This window comes from Petromyzon marinus, chromosome 29 (assembly GCF_048934315.1).
Source record: "Petromyzon marinus isolate PM22_M1 ecotype Great Lakes invasive population chromosome 29, UKy_Petmar_22M1.pri1.0, whole genome shotgun sequence".
Taxonomy (NCBI): domain Eukaryota; kingdom Metazoa; phylum Chordata; class Hyperoartia; order Petromyzontiformes; family Petromyzontidae; genus Petromyzon; species Petromyzon marinus.
Window position 1 is genome coordinate 13,455,780 of NC_133695.1, and position 18,976 is coordinate 13,474,755.

Here is an 18,976-nt window from a genome sequence, read left to right on the forward strand (position 1 = left end):
GTGCAGTTGGCTACGTATGGTGCGAAATAAGTTCAACATACATACAGTGAGGGAAAAAAGTATTTGATCCCCTGCTGATTTTGTACGTTTGCCCACTGACAAAGAAATTATCAGTATATAATTTTAATGGTAGGTTTATTTGAACAGTGAGAGACAGAATAACAACAACAAAATCCATAAAAACGCATGTCAAAAATTTTATAAATTGATTGGCATTTTAATGAGGGAAATAAGTATTTGACCCCCTCTCAATCAGAAAGATTTCTGGCTCCCAGGAGTCTTTTATACAAGTAACGAGCTGAGATTAGGAGCACACTCTTAAAGGGAGTGCTCCTAATCTCAGCTTGTTACCTGTATAAAAGACACCTGTCCATAGAAGCAATCAATCAATCAGATTACAAACTCTCCACCATGGCCAAGACCAAAGAGCTCTCCAAGGATGTCAGGGACAAGATTGTAGACCTACACAAGGCTGGAATGGGCTACAAGACCATTGCCAAGCAGCTTGGTGAGAAGGTGACAACAGTTGGCGCGATTATTCGCACATGGAAGAAACACAAAAGACCTGTCAATCTCCCTCGGCCTGGGGCTCCATGCAAGATCTCACCTCGTGGAGTTGCAATGATCATGAGAACGGTGAGGAATCAGCCCAGAACTACAGGGGAGGATCTTGTCAATGATCTCAAGGCAGATGGGACCATAGTCACCAAGAAAACAATTGGTAACACACTACACCGTGAAGGACTGAAATCCTGCAGCGCCCGCAAGGTCCCCCTGCTCAAGAAAGCACATATACATGCCCGTCTGAAGTTTGCCAATGAACATCTGAATGATTCAGAGGACAACTGGGTGAAAGCGTTGTGGTTAGATGAGACCAAAATGGAGCTCTTTGGCATCAACTCAACTCGCCGTGTTTGGAGGAGGAGGAATACTGCCTATGACCCCAAGAACACCATCCCCACCGTCAAACATGGAGGTGGAAACATTATGCTTTGGGGGTGTTTTTCTGCTAAAGGGACAGGACAACTTCACCGCATCAAAGGGACGATGGACGGGGCCATGTACCTTCAAATCTTGGGTGAGAACCTCCTTCCCACAGCCAGGGCATTGAAAATGGGTCGTGGATGGGTATGCCAGCATGACAATGACCCAAAACACACGGCCAAGGCAACAAAGGAGTGGCTCAAGAAAAAGCACATTAAGGTCCTCGAGTGACCTAGCCAGTCTCCAGACGTTAATCCCATAGAAAATCTGTGGAGGGAGCTGAAGGTTCGAGTTGCCAAATGTCAGCCTCAAAACCTTAATGACTTTGAGCAGATCTGCAAAGAGGAGTGGGACAAAATCCCTCCTGAGATGTGTGCAAACCTGGTGACCAACTACAAGAAACGTCTGACCTCTGTGATTGCCAACAAGGATTTTGCCACCAAGTACTAAGTCATGTTTTGCAGAGGGGTCAAATACTTATTTCCCTCATTAAAATGCAAATCAATTTATAACATTTTTGACATGCGTTTTTCTGGATTTTATTGTTGTTATTCGGTCTCTCACTTTTCAAATAAACCTACCATTAAAATTATAGACTGATAATTTCTTTGTCAGTGGGTAAACGTACAAAATCAGCAGGGGATCAAATACTTTTTTCCCTCACTGTACATCATCAACCGGCTGTTCCTATTTCTAAAATGATTTACATACACGTGTAAGATAACAGGAATTAAATGCAGCATTTAAAAAATACAAAATTCCAATGCACTTTAAATGGAATCACCACCACATTATAAGTTGACTAAACTGTGTGTGTAAACACAATTGCTGCATCAGCCAGATAATACTAATGTCAACTTGTAACGCACTGCCGCTACACATTGTTTGCTCGCTCTTAATAGAGATAATGACTCAGAGGCGCGAGGAGTAACCACAGACAAGAGTAAAAGGCAGCCAGGCAGTGAAGAGTCACCAAATTCTCTTCAAAGCTCTGTGGACCTCTATACATAAAGGTGTTATTGGCCAATTATTGAATATTTACATTTGTCAGAAAATTGGAGCACCAGGAGAAAACCCACATGTGCGAGGGAGAAAAACTATCCCATAGAGATTGAACAAGTGAGGTCCTCATTTGCTATGCAGTGTTCTCCTGATACACCTGGGTGCCACAGTGGCCTGGTATACAGGAGGTCATGGGTTCGATCTCGACCATGACGCCTGCTATATATTTGGAATTTGCGTGCTCTCTGGGTCCTCCAGTTTTTACCTCCCATTTAGAAACATGCGGTTAGAGTATTTGGCTGCTTCGCTGAGCTACCATTTGTGGTCAGGTCGTTTGTGAAAAAGAGCTATATAGCTCAGTGAGCAGTAAGGGTTATAGTTTAACCCTTACTGTCTCTACAGTGCTGGATTAGAAGCCACGTGCAAAGCCACTACCACCACCACCCGGAGAACAGCTTACCGGTCCAGACTGGCGTCAGCATCCAGTGTGGCCGTGAGGAAGACTGGGCCTTCCCCGGCTCCATCTCCATGAGAAGCAAACTCGAAGGGAACAGGCCTCAGGTACAGGTGACACTCCTCGAAGCCCATGCGCCCCGCCAGGCCCTTGTACAACCTGCGCAGCGCCACACAGCACCACATCAAGCATCGCCCTGCGACAGAAACTTGCAGGCACAACCTGCGTTGCCCTCAGCTGATGTTCTGCTAACTGCCGCCTTGTCACTGATTTCCTCAGTGGCAGAGTATTGTGTTGCAGCCTCGTTCAGGATCTCGTACACAAAGAATATGAGGTGCGCAATTAAACAACGTAATGCGTATGATAACTGGAACTCTGAAACTGACTCCAATCCACTGGCTCCCTGCTTTGGCGAAAATTCTGCCACCAAATATCTCCGAAGGCATGCAAAATGCAAAGGAATTTACCTGTGACATCCACGTCCTCATTTGAGGCCGAGTCGACCTAGATAAGGTCCGTGACCGTTGCAGATAATCGTCATTGGTGTTGACTATAAGCGGGAATTGATGTCATGCATGCTAACTGGGACACTGCTGTACTCCACGAGACAAATATCCCCTGTGTAGCCTTTAACAGACTCCTTGGGCAAGTACTGTTAGGAAGAACCAATGAAGGCTGGCACGGCACATGAGGGGGTGGGTGGCCAACACCACGCCCGGCCGCATTTATCTCCCTAGTGGCGATATTTACACACCGCACCAGGTACTCATTTGAGGCTGAGTCGACCTAGGGGAGGCCCAGGACCGGTTCAGATAATCGTCAGTGGTGTTGGCCATGAGCGGGAATCAAACTCGGGTCGCTGAGTTCGTAGTGCAGCGCCCTAACCGCTGCACTACCGCTCCCCACACTACGACACCACACACACACGCAGTGCTGTCCAGGCTGGGCAGCAGACACAGAAACTCTGGCATAGTGGTCCATGCACCACTGAGCTCACCGGGCGAGCAGAGCTGTCTCGTGCGCCGACTCGGCAATCCGGTGTCGCAGCGAGAGGACGTCCAGTAGGAGCGCCCAGGAGGAGAGGGCCCGCTCGGCCCGCTGGCCCGGCGTCTCCTCCCCACCGTGCCGGGTCTCCCCGGCGCCCACCAGCGCCGAGCCCAGCTCACAGACACACCACGGGTCGCCCAGGAGCCCCTCCCCGAACAACTGTGGTGCACGCGGAGAGACACCGGCATTGTTCCCCGAGTAAAACCGCCGAGCGCGGGCATGAGCCCGTTGCTGTTTCGCACGGTATCTCTTGTGCTGTAAGTCAAAAGTCAGTGAGGATGTCCAGGGGCGGTAGCTGGGGACGCTCGGATGCATCGGTTACCAAGCTGCGGTCCGTGGGCCACTCGCAGTCCACAAAGGCCATGGGAAACGGTGCCGCAGAAACTGTTGCAGATGCGAGGATTATTTCTACAAACCACTCTGCAGCTTCAGCCATATGATGAATGCGAGTAAATAACAGGCAAATTAATAATTTTATGCCTTTTTTGTTAAATATTTTACACCGTTTTCAGAGTTGTAAATTTGTAACGATGGCCTGCAAATGAGTGAAGGTGGACAGCGAGCGGTGCGTGGGTCCAGAAACGTTGGGACCGCTGCTCCCAGTTGACACGCGAGCTTTCAGGTCTGAATGTTGCAGTTCAATGCCGAATGGTGTTTTTTTGTGAACCAGTTTAGGCTCTGTACACTTTTAGACCGAGTAAAATGTCACGGCGGAGTCTCTATAAAACACACGGAATCACTTAAACGCGCCACACGGACAACCGCGGGTGAATAAAACGCACGGTGAAAACAAGTCCTGGCATGCAACCGCCGCCCCACGCGATTCCCCCGGACGTGGCCGAGGTGCGTAATGCCAAGCGGCCACCGACCTCTCTGTGGACGGCGGCACCGTAGTCCAGCTCGGGTGTCTCGGCGGCCGCCCAGGTGGCGAGTGCCGCACGCAACACGCGCTGCTCCACGCGGAGGCGCTCGGTGCCGGAGGGGAGCCGCTGCGGCGATGGCGGCGGAGAGAGCTCGGAACAGGCGAGGCGCAGCGCATGGGTGACGCGCCACACGAGCCCCAGCGAAGGGTGCACCTCGAGCAGCGAGAGCGGCCTTGTCGCAGCGCTGCACGTGGGAGAGGAACGTCGGTCTTGGCACGGCGAGTGCCGAAAGAGCGCCGAGAGAGCGTCTCTACTCCCCACCGGTGTCATCAACGCCCGCTCCCCCCACCTCGCCCACGATCCGACGACGAGCAGCGAACATCCGACCCACTCAGTGTTGATATCCGCGCTGCGTGGCTCCTCGCAGAAGCCCATGCTTATAAATGACTTCTCACACACTTCTAAACCGTGGACTTCGGTTCTCATGACATATAACTCTGTCGTTGATTTTAAAAGGCATTACCCAGCCGAAGTATCGCTTTTAAAATACCAGACTGCTGCTACAAGAATGTGACTGCCGGGGGTTTTCATAGGCAAGCAACCTTGACCTGAGAATCCAGTGTGGGTGCCCGCTGGTGGGTGTGAGTGTGGGTGCCCACTGGTGGGTGTGAGTGTGGGTACCTGCTGGTGCTGGCAAGCGCTATGGGCTCGGTGGGCACGATGCGAGGAGGTAGGCCGTAGTCAAGCGTGTTGCCCCTCTCCCCGTCGCGCCACACGCTCCGAGCATAGTCGCGCATGGCGGCCACCTGCACGCAGCCCGCGCGGCCAGGGCACGGTCCCAGACAATCATGTGCACGCACAACGCACGTCACCACACGCAGGTTTTTGAGTTAGATCGCGTAAGTATAAATGTGTCATAACCCTCCACCACCCGACACAGCAAATTAATAAGGAATTTGTCACGTCAACAAAACGCCAATTAGTTACTACTCCAGCCCACCGGTGTATTGGAGAGTAAATCCACATTTACAATTTGAGTACGACGTTTCGCTGGTAATTACATCCAGAATCATCGGGCGATTTTCCAGAATAGTGAAGCAATCCACCTGCTTCCAATCTTAAATAGAGCAGGACAACGTCATCACTGAACCCAATCAGGTGCAGAGATCAGAGGCGGAGGAGGGGGGGTATTGTAATTATGATAGACTAGCTTTACTACCCGGCTTCGCCCAGGACTTAGATTCACCACGCCCGACCGCCTTTGTGTCCCAAGTGGCGATGTTCACACACCACACGAGTTACTCGTTTGAGACTGAGTCGACCTAGGGGAGGCCCAGGACCAGTTCAAATAATCATCACCGGTGGTGGCCGTGAGCAGGAATCGAACTCGGGTCGCCAGGTTCGTAGCACAGCGCGCTAACCACGACACTACCGCTCCCCCCACACACACACGCGCGCGCGCGTCCATAGGTACACATACACGCACTTGCTGCAGACACACAACTTTCAGGGTGCGTACGGCAGTAAACGACTCAAATAATAAACCAATGCTGCGTGAAGAACGCCTTAGACCTGCAACACATTTATATTTCACTTTACCCGCAGAGGGTTGGGGGGGGGGGGGTGACATCAGCAGGCACACTCCGTTACGCTTCCGCATATGGGTCACATGACAGATGTGACGTCACAGCTCACTTGCCGTGCAAAATATATGCATTTTTATAATTTTTGCATGGTGTACAGTCTAGAAAGTATCCACATGGCAAATTTCAAGTTTGTTGCATGTTGGGAAGTATGCTAAACATTTTGAACAGACACACATATTCACAAATTTCCCTTTTACATATAGATTAGTAATCAGTTAATTAGTATGTGTTTCCTCTATAAGGAATTGTAATTGTAAGATGTATTACTTATTAATATGCTTCGAGGCCGCACTAAGCCTGTAGCTGTAACAGCAGTTAAAATTATTTGTATTTCTTTAAATTTCAATGGATTCTCGAATTAGTATTGGCCAGTAATAATTAGTTTTACACAACACTTCGACGTTATCAAATCAATTGAGTGTCCTTGTTGGCAAGCATGTTCTACAACTGCCAACAGTTGTGTTTGAGAGTATTTAATATTTATTTGGTGTTCTTTTAATCTTATGCTAATGTTACATCCTGTCTGTCCAATATAGCATATGCCTGCCACATAAGCAATTAATACAATACACACCTTCTGTTGTTAAGTTATGCAATCCATCTTTAGCACAATATACTAGTTTTATAATTTTGTGTACCATGCCAAATCTTACTTCGAATTTTTGCTTTTCTAAAACTCGAGCTAGTTTGTCAGTTACTCCCGCGATATATAGTATTTTTATTCTTGATTTAAAGCTTTCGTGACTGCAGGAATTCATACTCTTTGGGTCTTTCGGTAAAGTCACGTAGATAGAAAAATAATAGATCACGACATTTCGATCGCAACACAAGCAATCGTCTTCACCTGAAGACGATTGCTCTTTGGGTGAAGACACAATGTCGAAGACACAATGTCGGAGTGGTGCACCGAGCGGGTTTGGGGGGTGGAGTAGAGTGTTGAAGAGACTGGAGATACGGGTATGAAAGAAAATATACAGCAACTAAGATTTTACCTGGTGAATAACATCCTTCCAATGATTGCTCAATTTGAATCCGTCCTCTCGGTTGAAGATATGTCTGTGTTTATATATCTGGATGGCTTCATGTACAAACATTTGCCTTATATAATATCCTTGTTACGAGCAGCTCTTGGCCACTACAGCAAATTACTTCTTGCTGTGACCTATCCCACCTGATGACGGAGGCTTGTGTTGCTTCCAAAACGTCGTAATTTGATCAACTTTAATTAATTATTTACCTACGTGCCTTTACCGAAATAACCAAATAGTACCCAAAGAGGAGTATATTTATTATTTTAATAACCTGATCGCTTTCAGCTGTATTGCTGTTCGATCTTGGATTGGCATTCAATGCTCTGTGAATTTGAACATTATTGTAGCCATTCAATCGTAGTGTTTATTTAACATGTTTAATCTGTCTCCTCAGACTTCCCCCATCTGACACTGTTTTAGCCCGATGTATGAGCGTCTGGATGAGAGAGAATTTCTCTGCGGGGTGATGATGCAAATCTGCATTCAGATAGGCATCTGTGTGCGTTCCCTTTCGGTAAACGCTGTGTTATTTTACCATTTAGGCCGCGTCCGAGCAAAATATCTAGGAAAGGGAGTATGTTATTCACCTCCATTTCCATGGTGAACTGGATGGCCGGGTTTTGTGAATTGAGATGTATTACTGCTTCAGCAGCACCGAGAGCAATCCGCAGCCATTAGGCTCGACATCTCGCCGGCAGTTACAACAAGTGTTATCAGGCAATTGCCACAATTTTTTGACAAATAAAATTGGCAGCAGCTTTTCCCTTAGCGCCCCTTGTCAATGCAGCCAATCGTGAAACTTGTGGGATGTCAAACCTGTCTGTCCATGACTCCCACGAGCAGCTGGTGCAGGGTCTGCAGGCAGGCCCTCTCCATGCGGTACGTCTCAGCAAAGTCGATACTTCTCTGTTCGAAGCGTGGCCGCTGGTGGACCGTGTCGGCGATGATCTGAGCCAGCGCCACCCTCTCCTCTCCGTCCAGGGAGTGCTCGTACGCTTGGAAGTAGCAGTCCACCAGCTGACACAGACACACAACACCGAGAGTATCTTTACATCCAAGCGCACACAGGTGTGCAGACCACTTGAGATGACCGCACACAATACTATGGCTGCAATTTTGGTCGTACATGTTATGTATATCGTTTATTATAAAATTTGAATCACAGTTCCTATGATTACTGTTACATTGTTTTTATAGCTTTATTTTGGTGATTTCGAAAACATATGGTTAAGCCATGTTTCTTGCGGAAGTGCGGAGTTGGCCTGATAACTTTAATCTAAATTGTCTTATGGTTTCGATTTAAAGCTTTCATGACTGCAGGGATTCATCTTCTTGGTTCTTTCGGTAAAGTCACGTAGAATGGGGATAAAATAATATAAAAAATATAATAAAAAATAAAAATTATCACGATGTTTCGGAGGCAACACAAGCTTCCGTCTTCAGGTGGGACAGTCACAGCAAGATCACTGATCAAGTGGGGAGGCTCTGAGAGCCTCGAGCTTAAATACAGGTTAAAGGTGGGGGGGGGGGGGGGAAGGAGGGCGGGGCCAAGTGGGGGACATTGATGGGGTGTGGGGCTAAGTTAATCATTATTTTGTTCTGTTGATGGTGCGGTAAGTCCGGTGGGCCACTGCATGGGGGGCAGTGGGAAATTAAGTTAATCATTCTTTCAAAACCATCACCTTACCCTACATTGCTGGGGTCACATTTTTTTTCCAAAATCGTGAATAAACACAAGATCCAGGTCCGATTCAACAAAGTACATTAGATCCGTGATCTGGTTCCGTCTGTAAAAGATGCTGTTCCAGATATACAGTACCCGGGTGTTTACAAACTAAGTTGCCTCTGTGGTAGCAGCTACATTGGAGAAACCAAATGACATATCTCAGACCGCATCCGCGAACATAAAGCAGACTTGAAACACGGTAGGACTAACTCCTCGGCCGTGGCAGATCACTGTTATAATTCAGTGGGCTCACATGACATTGACTTCTCCAAGACGGAGGCTATTTGCAAGCCATCCGGCTACCATGAGAGATTCGTTCATGAGGCCATCCACATATACAAACACAGAGACAATTTCAACCAAGAAGATGGATTCTGGCTTAGTAACCATTGGAAAGATGTTATAAACCATTTCAGTTCTTAATTTATTGTATTTTGTGGTGACTTTCAGACCGCAGTCCATTCGCTAGCACTGCCTCTTGATATCTTTCACACCACAGCCAATGGTATGGTTTATAACATGTAGTATAATAATAAATAGTACAGCATCGTAATGTTTAACATAATTCATAAGGCAATATATATAGTATCGTAATTGCATAATGAATATACAGCAGTGTGTTATACATTAAGGTTGACAGAATAAGACAGTGTAATATTACAAGTCTAATATTTTTTATAGTCTAAAGTATAGGGTAGTACACAGTAACGCATTGTATAACTAAAAAAAATTCCCACTGCCCCCGTGCAGTGGTCCACAGGACGTACCACACCATCAACAGAACAAAAGAATGATTAACTTAATTTTCCCACTGCCCCCGTGCAGTGGCCCACCGGACGTACCGCACCATCAACAGAACAGTGGCCCACTGGACGTACCGCACCATCAACAGAACAAAAGAATGATTAACTTAGCCCCACACCCCATCAATGTCCCCCACTTGGCCCCGCCCTCCTTCCCCCCCTTTAACCTGTATTTAAGCTCAAGGCTCTCAGAGCCTCCCCACTTGATCAGCGATCTTGCTGTGACTGTCCCACCTGAAGACGGAAGCTTGTGTTGCCTCCGAAACGTCGTGAGAATTTTTATTTAATTTTTATTATTATTATTTTATCCCCATTCTACGTGACTTTACCGAAAGAACCAAGAAGATGTCTTATGGTTGTTATTGTTTAACTTGCATCACACTGGGATTTTTGCACACAGCGTTGTAATACGGTGGGTTTTTTTTCTGGCAGATTTTCTGGTTTATCCAGGATGTTTCTGTTGCGCGTTGTCGCTTTAAGATGTTCTCTGTTCATATTTTGTTTGTTGCGGTTGCACTCGACTCAAGAGTCGCATGGCTCACAGGGCTATACCTAATAAATGAAACTTGAATATTAGAAAACCCTTTGACCGGACACTAAAACTTGATCAGCTCTCACATACCAGTGCTAAAACAGCACAGATCAGAAATCCCCAACTAGGCCAGTTCACGCAGACCCTGCCATAACCATCAGCAGTGGACCACAAACATTCACAGCCGAATACAAACCTAGGAACCTGTTACAATTTCAATAAGTCACTGTTGGAAGATTTCAATGAAATTACAAATGTAATTCAATTTTCACGATTCAACTCAGTGTCACCACTCAATTCAATTGTTGATTTTCTTTTCATTGTGCTGAATGGTAGTGCCTCTAGTGACTACAGCCGCGGTGAATTGAACTCATTTCAGACAGGATATAACCATAATAGAGGTTTTTTTTGGTTAGATCGCGATCTAATCCAAAAAACCTCGATTATGGATGATATTGGTCGTGAACATCTATGTGTTAAAAAGGATATAACCATAGAAAAACATTGTTATACAGCAAATTTGATACATTGCTTATGTTGAGCTTAATAACTGATATTATCAGCTGAGCGGTGGTGGCTATGTACGTGGCCTGTAATGCTGGACTGTGGAGGCAGCGAGGGTTGGTGGATCATACAGAAGTCGTGTAAACTCCCTTCCTGCCGGCGTCAAGAAGGAGTCATGCTCTGGCTTGCCAGGAAAAGGCAGTACAGCAAAACTGTGGGCTCAACCTGTTCCGTCTGTCTAGAATAGAGTGTTTCCTCCTCGCAGGCATGGGTCTTCGCCCGGTTCTCCGGTTTCCTCCCATGTATAAACACTCATTAATTGGCCAATAACAACTTAATATAACAGATAACCGCAGAGCTTGGGCATTTGTTGGCACTGGCTCATCACGTGACTGCCTTCCCGCTTATTTGCGGTTCCTCTCCAAGCCTCTCGAGCTGTTCTCTCTCTACAAGAGCGAGCATACGCTGTGTGATGGCGACACGTTACACGTTGAACATATATTATAATTATTATAATGAACGAATCAACGCTCTGCCCCCAGCGCTACGCGCAAGCGAGGGCCCTTGAATGATCCCTGGTCACACAGTGCGACAGGGGGGCGGGCTCGCGCCCGACGACGAACATGGCTGCTACCTGTCGCTTGTCCTGCAGGAAGGCGGCCTCACAGCCCCACAGCTCCATGAGCAGAGAGAATCTGTCGGCCCCCTCTTCGTGTGTTGCCCGCTTCCCTGAAAGTCACTCGCGCGCACGCACGCGCACACACATTGACGTACGCTCTCCCATATGAACACAGCATGCAGTGCAGCCTCACACGCCTGCCCTCACCCCAGAAGCAGAACTCAAAACTACTCAAGGAGGTGGCGGTCCTGAAGTTTAAAACAAAAAAAACCTCAAAAATAATCATTTAAAAGACACATTCATAGTATTTTACCAATAGACCGGATCTCTCCCCCCCGCCCCGTTCCTTAGATCAGCCACTGTCTTGCCCAGACAATAACGATGTCCTCTATTTACCCAGGTGGAGCCTTGAGACTCTTTCGCAGGTTCAGAAACAGAACATTGAGAATTGAAATGGAACAAAAGACTTGACGGGTGTGTGCCATGCGCGTGGATATGTTGTCTTGTGGCAGGACGCCGCTCGCGCGACAGTGGGGATGTAACTGAAATCTCTACTGGATAACATCCACATTGTCGCAGAGCAATCTACGCAATTATCAACTTATCAATTATCAACTCGAAAGATACAAGCATCATCAGGCAGTTTCCAAAATTGGCTCTCCAACAACCCAGTGGTGTTGAAGTAGTAACAAATTTGCACGTTTGTTGACATGACAACTTTATTAAACGACTGTGTTGGGTAGAGGAGGGTTTACAACACATATTTCAGCTCCGCAATCTTACCCAAAAATCTATTACGGAGACAGAGCAATGAAATAAGATTACGTGTAGAAGTGAGATCCACTGTGGCATCGTGGTACGATGGAGCGATGGGTACAGCATAGGGTGTCCTTAATCCAAAAGCGGAAAGACCATGGTCGATGATGACAATGTTCCACTGATGATGGGTGATCACATTAGGCGGCTGCAGCTGAGTGGATGAGACGCATGTTGGCAGAACGGGTGAGATGGGCACCGGCGGCCGGTGTCGAGCTGAGCTGCGGTACCCGTGGTGCCGGTGCCCGTGCTGGCGAGGGCACTGCAGCTCTGAGCCACGAGCAGCAGCTCGGCCTCCAGCTGGCGCAGGTCACTCAGCGCCACATCGTACATGACCAGCACGCCCTGCGGGTCGCGAACCTGCACCAGCCCCGCGCCCTCCTCGCTGCAGAAGTCTTGATGATTCTCCAGCTCCGTGAGTTCCATGAACTCCACCTCACGCACCTGCATCGCCGCACGGAGCGGTTACCACGGTACCATTGCGGAGCTGTAACTGTGGCGGCAGCACAGAGTCGTTGCCGCGGCACCACACGGAGCCGTTGCCGCAGTTTCAGCCCAAAGCCGTTGCCGCGGCACCAGCACGGAACCGTTACATGGCTTTTGGTAAAAGCTACCCAGACTTTTTACCCTTTTATCTGGCACAAAAACTGACACCTTTATACAAGGGATCATGTTTGCAATAACCACAACACAATTAGTCAAAATGCAAACAAAAAAGACAACTATGATAATATGCACTGTCCTTGAATTTGATTGGTCCACACCCGAGACAGCTTTTCTTAGAGCCCAGTCTCCACTGGTGTTGGACCAGAAGACGCCAAAAGGCGTACAACTCAAAAACAGCGCACCATCAGAGTATTGAGAGCGCGGGGTAAGCACTTACATTATGAGACCTCCTTTGCCAGTAACTAGATATAGTAATAGGTTTTTACCCTTTTATCTGGCACAAAAACTGACACCTTTATACAAGGGATCATGTTTGCAATAACCACAACACAATTAGTCAAAATGCAAACAAAAAAGACAACTATGATAATATGCACTGTCCTTGAATTTGATTGGTCCACACCCGAGACGGCTTTTCTTAGAGCCCAGTCTCCACTGGTGTTGGACCAGAAGACGCCAAAAGGCGTACAACTCAAAAACAGCGCACCATCAGAGTATTGAGAGCGCGGGGTAAGCACTTACATTATGAGACCTCCTTTGCCAGTAACTAGATATAGTAATAGGTTTTTACCCTTTTATCTGGCACAAAAACTGACACCTTTATACAAGGAATCATGTTTGCAATAACCACAACACAAGTATTCAAAATCAAAAAAAAAGACAACTCTGATAATATGCACTGTCCTTGAATTTGATTGATCCACACCAGAGACGGCTTTTCTTAGAGCCCAGTCTCCACTGGTGTTGGACCAGAAGACGCCAAAAGGCGTACAACTCAAAAACAGTGCACCATCAGAGTATTGAGAGCTCGGGGTAAGCACTTACATTATGAGACCTCCTGTGCCAGTAACAAGATATAGTAATAGGTTTTTACCCTTTTATCTGAAACCTATTACTATATCTTGTTACTGGCAAAGGAGGTCTCATAATGTAAGTTATAGGTTTTTACCCTTTTATCTGAAACCTATTACTATATCTCTCAATACTCTGATGGTGCGCTGTTTTTGAGTTGTACGCCTTTTGGCGTCTTCTGGTCAAACACCAGTGGAGACTGGGCTCTAAGAAAAGCCGTCTCGGGTGTGGACCAATCAAATTCAAGGACAGTGCATATTATCAGAGTTGTCTTTTTTGTTTGCATTTTGACTACTTGTGTTGTGGTTATTGCAAACATGATCCCTTGTATAAAGGTGTCAGTTTTTGCGCCAGATAAAAGGGTAAAAACCTATTACTATATCTTGTTACTGGCAAAGGAGGTCTCATAATGTAAGTGCTTACCCTGAGCTTTCAATACTCTGATGGTGCGCTGTTTTTGAGTTGTACGCCTTTTGGCGTCTTCTGGTCCAACACCAGTGGAGACTGGGCTCTAAGAAAAGCCGTCTTGGGTGTGGACCAATCAAATTCAAGGACAGTGCATATTATCAGAGTTGTCTTTTTTGCTTGCATTTTGACTACTTGTGTTGTAGTTATTGCAAACATGATCCCTTGTATAAAGGTGTCAGTTTTTGTGCCAGATAAAAGGGTAAAAACCTATTACTGTATCTTGTTACTGGCAAAGGAGGTCTCATAATGTAAGTGCTTACCCCGAGCTCTCAATACTCTGATGGTGCGCTGTTTTTGAGTTGTACGCCCTTTGGCGTCTTCTGGTCCAACACCAGTGGAGACTGGGCTCTAAGAAAATCCGTCTTGGGTGTGGACCAATCAAATTCAAGGACAGTGCATATTATCAGAGTTGTCTTTTTTGTTTGCATTTTGACTACTTGTGTTGTGGTTATTGCAAACGTGATCCCTTGTATAAAGGTGTCAGTTTTTGTGCCAGATAAAAGAGTAAAAACCTATTACTATATCTTGTTACTGGCAAAGGAGGTCTCATAATCTACCCAGACTTGTAAAAGCCTTCAACGTAGCCAGAGCACGTCATCGTCATCATCATTAACAGGCATATTCTATACACTGCTGAATGGAGATCTTCCCACGTTGTCGCCATCCCTCATTGTCCCGCGATGCCACAATTCATCTCACGTCTGCGCGTTTACAGCCCTTCCGTCAATCCACTACTGGATTAGGGCCTCCCCACGCCGTGCAGCTCACAGGGGTTATGTGACCAAACTTCACTATGCCGTACAATGTGGGTTGGTGAAGGTAGGGAACATAGACTTAGGAGAGTGAAAGTACACTACACCACTTTTCTGCACTGCCATTTTCTGCTCACCACACATGCATTATGAGTGCAATGTAAATTACCAGCCTGCATGTAAACTATGCAGCAATTATGTCTTTATTGTGACTCACAATAACAACCGACTTGTTATATTCATAACAACTGCGGCAAGCTTTTTTTAGCTATTCGACGTCACAGATTTGTGGCACTCGAATCAGACTTTGCTTTGGCAGGAAAAGACGAGCCAAGAGAGAGAGACACTGCCGCATAGGGCACTCATCCGTCGTGATTTTGCTCTGCAGCGAGCACTCTGGCTGTGTGAAACTGAGCAGGCCATGCATTGTAGGCAGCAGCAGCAGGAGGAGGAGGCAGCAGCAGGTGCTATGCTAAATTTATTTATCCAGGTAAGACCCCAGAGAGCTATGTAGCTCTTTTTTAGAAGCGACCTGGCTATCACAATTAATAGCTCACTGAAGTGGCTTGTCATGTGGAAATGTATAGCTGACAAATACCCTAAACGCATGATGTTGATTATAAATGTGGAAGGAAAAACCGTACGGCCCAGAGAAAAATACACACGACCACGGGGAGAGAGACAAGTAAACTCCAAATATACAGCAGGCATCACAGTTGGGATCGAACCTACGACCTCCTGCGTACCAGGCGAGGAAGTTAACATCTCGCCACCGTGGCAACCCATACCATGTAGTCGGCCGGAGAGTTGTAGAGGTGCTCCTGGGAGCCGACCCTCCCTGGGAGGGGCACGCCCCCCCCCCGTGCCGCTCCCACCCAGCCCCCCGAGGTGCTCCCCATGGAGCCACGCTGCCAGCTCAACCCGGCCTGGTCGATGGTGATGGAGCGCTCCACCGAGCGGAAGTAGTTGAGCAGGCCCAGACACTCGCGCTGCACCACGCCAGAGCAAGTGACAACGCGACACTCAGTGGGGACAGCCGGGTGGCCCAGGGAGTTGTTGCTACGGACAGGGGGCACTGAGACACACCGACGGCTTCGGCCCAGTTCACCAACGACTGAACGGAAAAAAACCCGCCGTCGTGAATTTGCTTTGTAAATGAATTGGGGGTTATTCCAGCTCTGAAAAAGTCGATAAAATTCAGTTTGAGGTGATGACGCGAATACAAAAACATGGAAGGGGTGTTATAATAATTAAATCATTCAAGCAATGCTTAATCATAATTCAGTGGATTTTTCTGTCATATAATGGTCAGTCCCATTGCCTGTATTATGGAGATAAGAAAAAAGATAAAATAAGAGCAGACGAACAAGGAGAACTATGATAATAAAACTACTCGCTGTGATATAAATGTAAAAAAAACGATTCCACCAAACCAGTGCAGTGAACATGTTTTATCACGCTCAAATACAGAAATTATCCTTCATAATAAACTGAGTTAGCAGTGGAAACTCTATATCACTCCATTTTTTAGGAGACTTCTATCTATCGGACAAGCACTGTGGACTTGCTGTACCCAGTTTATCATTCCCAAGAGGCATATGGGCTCAATTAACGCTTGACTCAGATTTCATCTCAACAATCTTTCAACTATATCTTAGTTTTTTCGGTAAAGTCACGTTGAAGGGAAACAACAAAATAATAAAATATATATAAAACAATAAAACATTCTCATGACGTTTCGACCATAACTCAAACGGTCGTCTTCAGGTGTGTTGGTTTGCATACATTTATTTTTAAACGGCGCATTTATTTATTTATAAAAACGTTAGCGCCACGCGCAACGATTTGGCAGTTTATTTAGGACTAGTCCATCTATATTCTGAAAAGAGGAGGGGGGAGACGAAATGTTTTATAATGTATGCTGTCTGAAAGCCACTGTAAGCGTGAACAATCAATTAAGACCTGAAATGGTTTATCAAATCTTTCCAATGATTGCTAAGATAGAATCCATCTTCTCGGTTGAAATTGTCTCTGTGCTTGTATATGTGGATAGCCTCATGAACGAATCTCTCATGGAAGCCAGATGGCTTACAAAGAACCTCTGTCTTGGAAAAGTCAATGGCATGTGAGCCTACTGAATTAGAACAATGATCTGCCACGGCCGAGGTGTTGGTCCTACCGTGTTTAAGGTCTGCTTTGTGTTCACGAATGCGGTCCGAGACATGGCGTTTGGTTTCTCCAATGTAACTACTACCACAGAGGCAGCTTAGTTTGTAGACACCAGGGTATTGTATGTCCGGAATCACATCTTTTACAGACGGAACCAGATCACGGATTTTATGTAATGTGTTGAAACGGACATGGATCTTGTGTTTATTCAAGATTTTGGAGATCTTTTTTGTGATCCCCGCAATGTAGGGTAAAGTGATGGTTTTGAAAGGCTCCTCAAGAGGGTTCTTCTTCATGGTTTGAGTGATAGCTTTGCGGATTGTATAGTCGGAGTAACCATTAGCCCTAATGGCAGAGGTTCTTTGTAAGCCATCTGGCTTCCATGAGAGATTCGTTCATGAGGCTATCCACATATACAAGCACAGAGACAATTTCAACCGAGAAGATGGATTCTATCTTAGCAATCATTGGAAAGATTTGATAAACCATTTCAGGTCTTAATTGATTGTTCACGCTTACAGTGGCTTTCAGACAGCATACATTATAAAAAATTTCGTCTCCCCCCTCCTCTTTTCAGAATATAGATGGACTAGTCCTAAATAAACTGCCAAATCGTTGTGCGTGGCGCTAACGTTTTTTATAAATAAATAAATGCGCCGTTTAAAAATACATTTATGCAAACCAACACACCTGAAGATGACCGTTTGAGTTATGGTCGAAACGTCGTGAGAATTTTTTTATTGTTTTATATATATATTTTATTATTTTGTTGTTTCCCTTCAACGTGACTTTACCGAAAAAACTAAGAATATGAATTACTGCAGTCACGAAAGCTTTAAATCAAAATCTTTCAACTGTCGGACGAGCCCCAAGACAAAGCGTTACATCGGCAGATTCAATCATCAAGAAGGGATAAACATCTTAAGAAAATTAATGCTTTATTGATTTATAAGTGATTTTTGTGTCAGAAAGGATAAGTAAATTGTGTTTTAAACCCTCCTCCAACCGACATCGCCAATTAATATAACGGTCCCGTGAATAAGCGTGACACTTTATTACTGCTTCAGCACCACCGGTGTATCAGACAGCGATCCACACCCATTTAACAATTGGGTACGACGTTTCGTTGGTAGTTCACAACCAGCAACATCATGATGATGCACGTTTGTGTACGCCACACGTTTTACATAACGCTATCGGACCCAAAAATCTATTACGAATTGTAATATTGGTCATTAAAGCCTACGTGTGAGATTACGCAATCAATATTATCCATAATAAATGTTTATTGGGTTAGATCACCTAAATATAAATGTGTCATTAAACCAGTCATTAAACCTGTCACCACAGACAATTAGTAAGGTTTGCCAAGTAAACAGAACATGCCAATTATTCAGCACACCTGTGATTAATTGCTTTAGTGTCAGATGGTGGCGGGTTTAGTGACACATTTACGCGATCTAACAATAAACAAAAACCTTTATTATGATGTGAGATTAATTTCTTGATTGTGTGTTGTGGGAGAGAACAAAAAGACGGTTTAGGTGAATGTTTGTTCTCACCTGCAACTCGCGTATGCGCAAGTGGCGGAGGAACATGAAGGCAAGGTAATCTCTCCGGACGTGGCCTCCTACCCCGGCCTCCCGGTCCTCATCGTCCCGCTCCTCGTCCACGCCCAGCTGCTGCAGGGCGCTGCGTAGGCTATACCTGTGTTACAGGATAAGCGAGTGAGCGAGCACCGATGTTCCCATGACCCCTGCACTGAACGGAAGCTCCCCACAGAACACTGTTATACACACTGTTTGAACACCTCTGCTGTGAAAACGCAGAATCATCCAGGGCGGACAGGCAGAATCGAGTGTAGGACATCAGAAATTGTTTTCACAGATTTGTTGCTTTTTCAACAGGGAACGTGTTGTGAAATTATAAAACTGCCTCTCTCACCATATATGTTAAAAAAATACTTTAATTATACTCTTTGGTTTTATTCAGTAAAGTCACGTAGGTAAAATAAAATAAAATCAAAGAAAACAATTAAATCA

General features: G+C 45.9%; 1 protein-coding gene across 2 annotated transcripts in view; it reads right to left on the reverse strand.

The window, feature by feature from the left end:
• The window catches only part of LOC116947118 (uncharacterized), a 92,480-nt gene that overhangs the window by 54,817 nt on the left and 18,687 nt on the right, over window positions 1–18,976 (reverse strand). For both annotated transcript variants that reach the window (XM_032962538.2, XM_032962537.2), the window contains exons 13-21: window positions 18,497–18,641; window positions 15,554–15,754; window positions 12,258–12,471; window positions 11,227–11,321; window positions 7,844–8,044; window positions 5,032–5,156; window positions 4,357–4,594; window positions 3,438–3,646; window positions 2,447–2,599 (exon numbers count right to left, since the gene is read on the reverse strand). In XM_032962538.2, coding sequence (XP_032818429.2) covers window positions 2,447–2,599; window positions 3,438–3,646; window positions 4,357–4,594; window positions 5,032–5,156; window positions 7,844–8,044; window positions 11,227–11,321; window positions 12,258–12,471; window positions 15,554–15,754; window positions 18,497–18,641 — 1,581 coding nt within the window. The remainder of the gene's footprint in view (window positions 1–2,446; window positions 2,600–3,437; window positions 3,647–4,356; window positions 4,595–5,031; window positions 5,157–7,843; window positions 8,045–11,226; window positions 11,322–12,257; window positions 12,472–15,553; window positions 15,755–18,496; window positions 18,642–18,976) is intronic.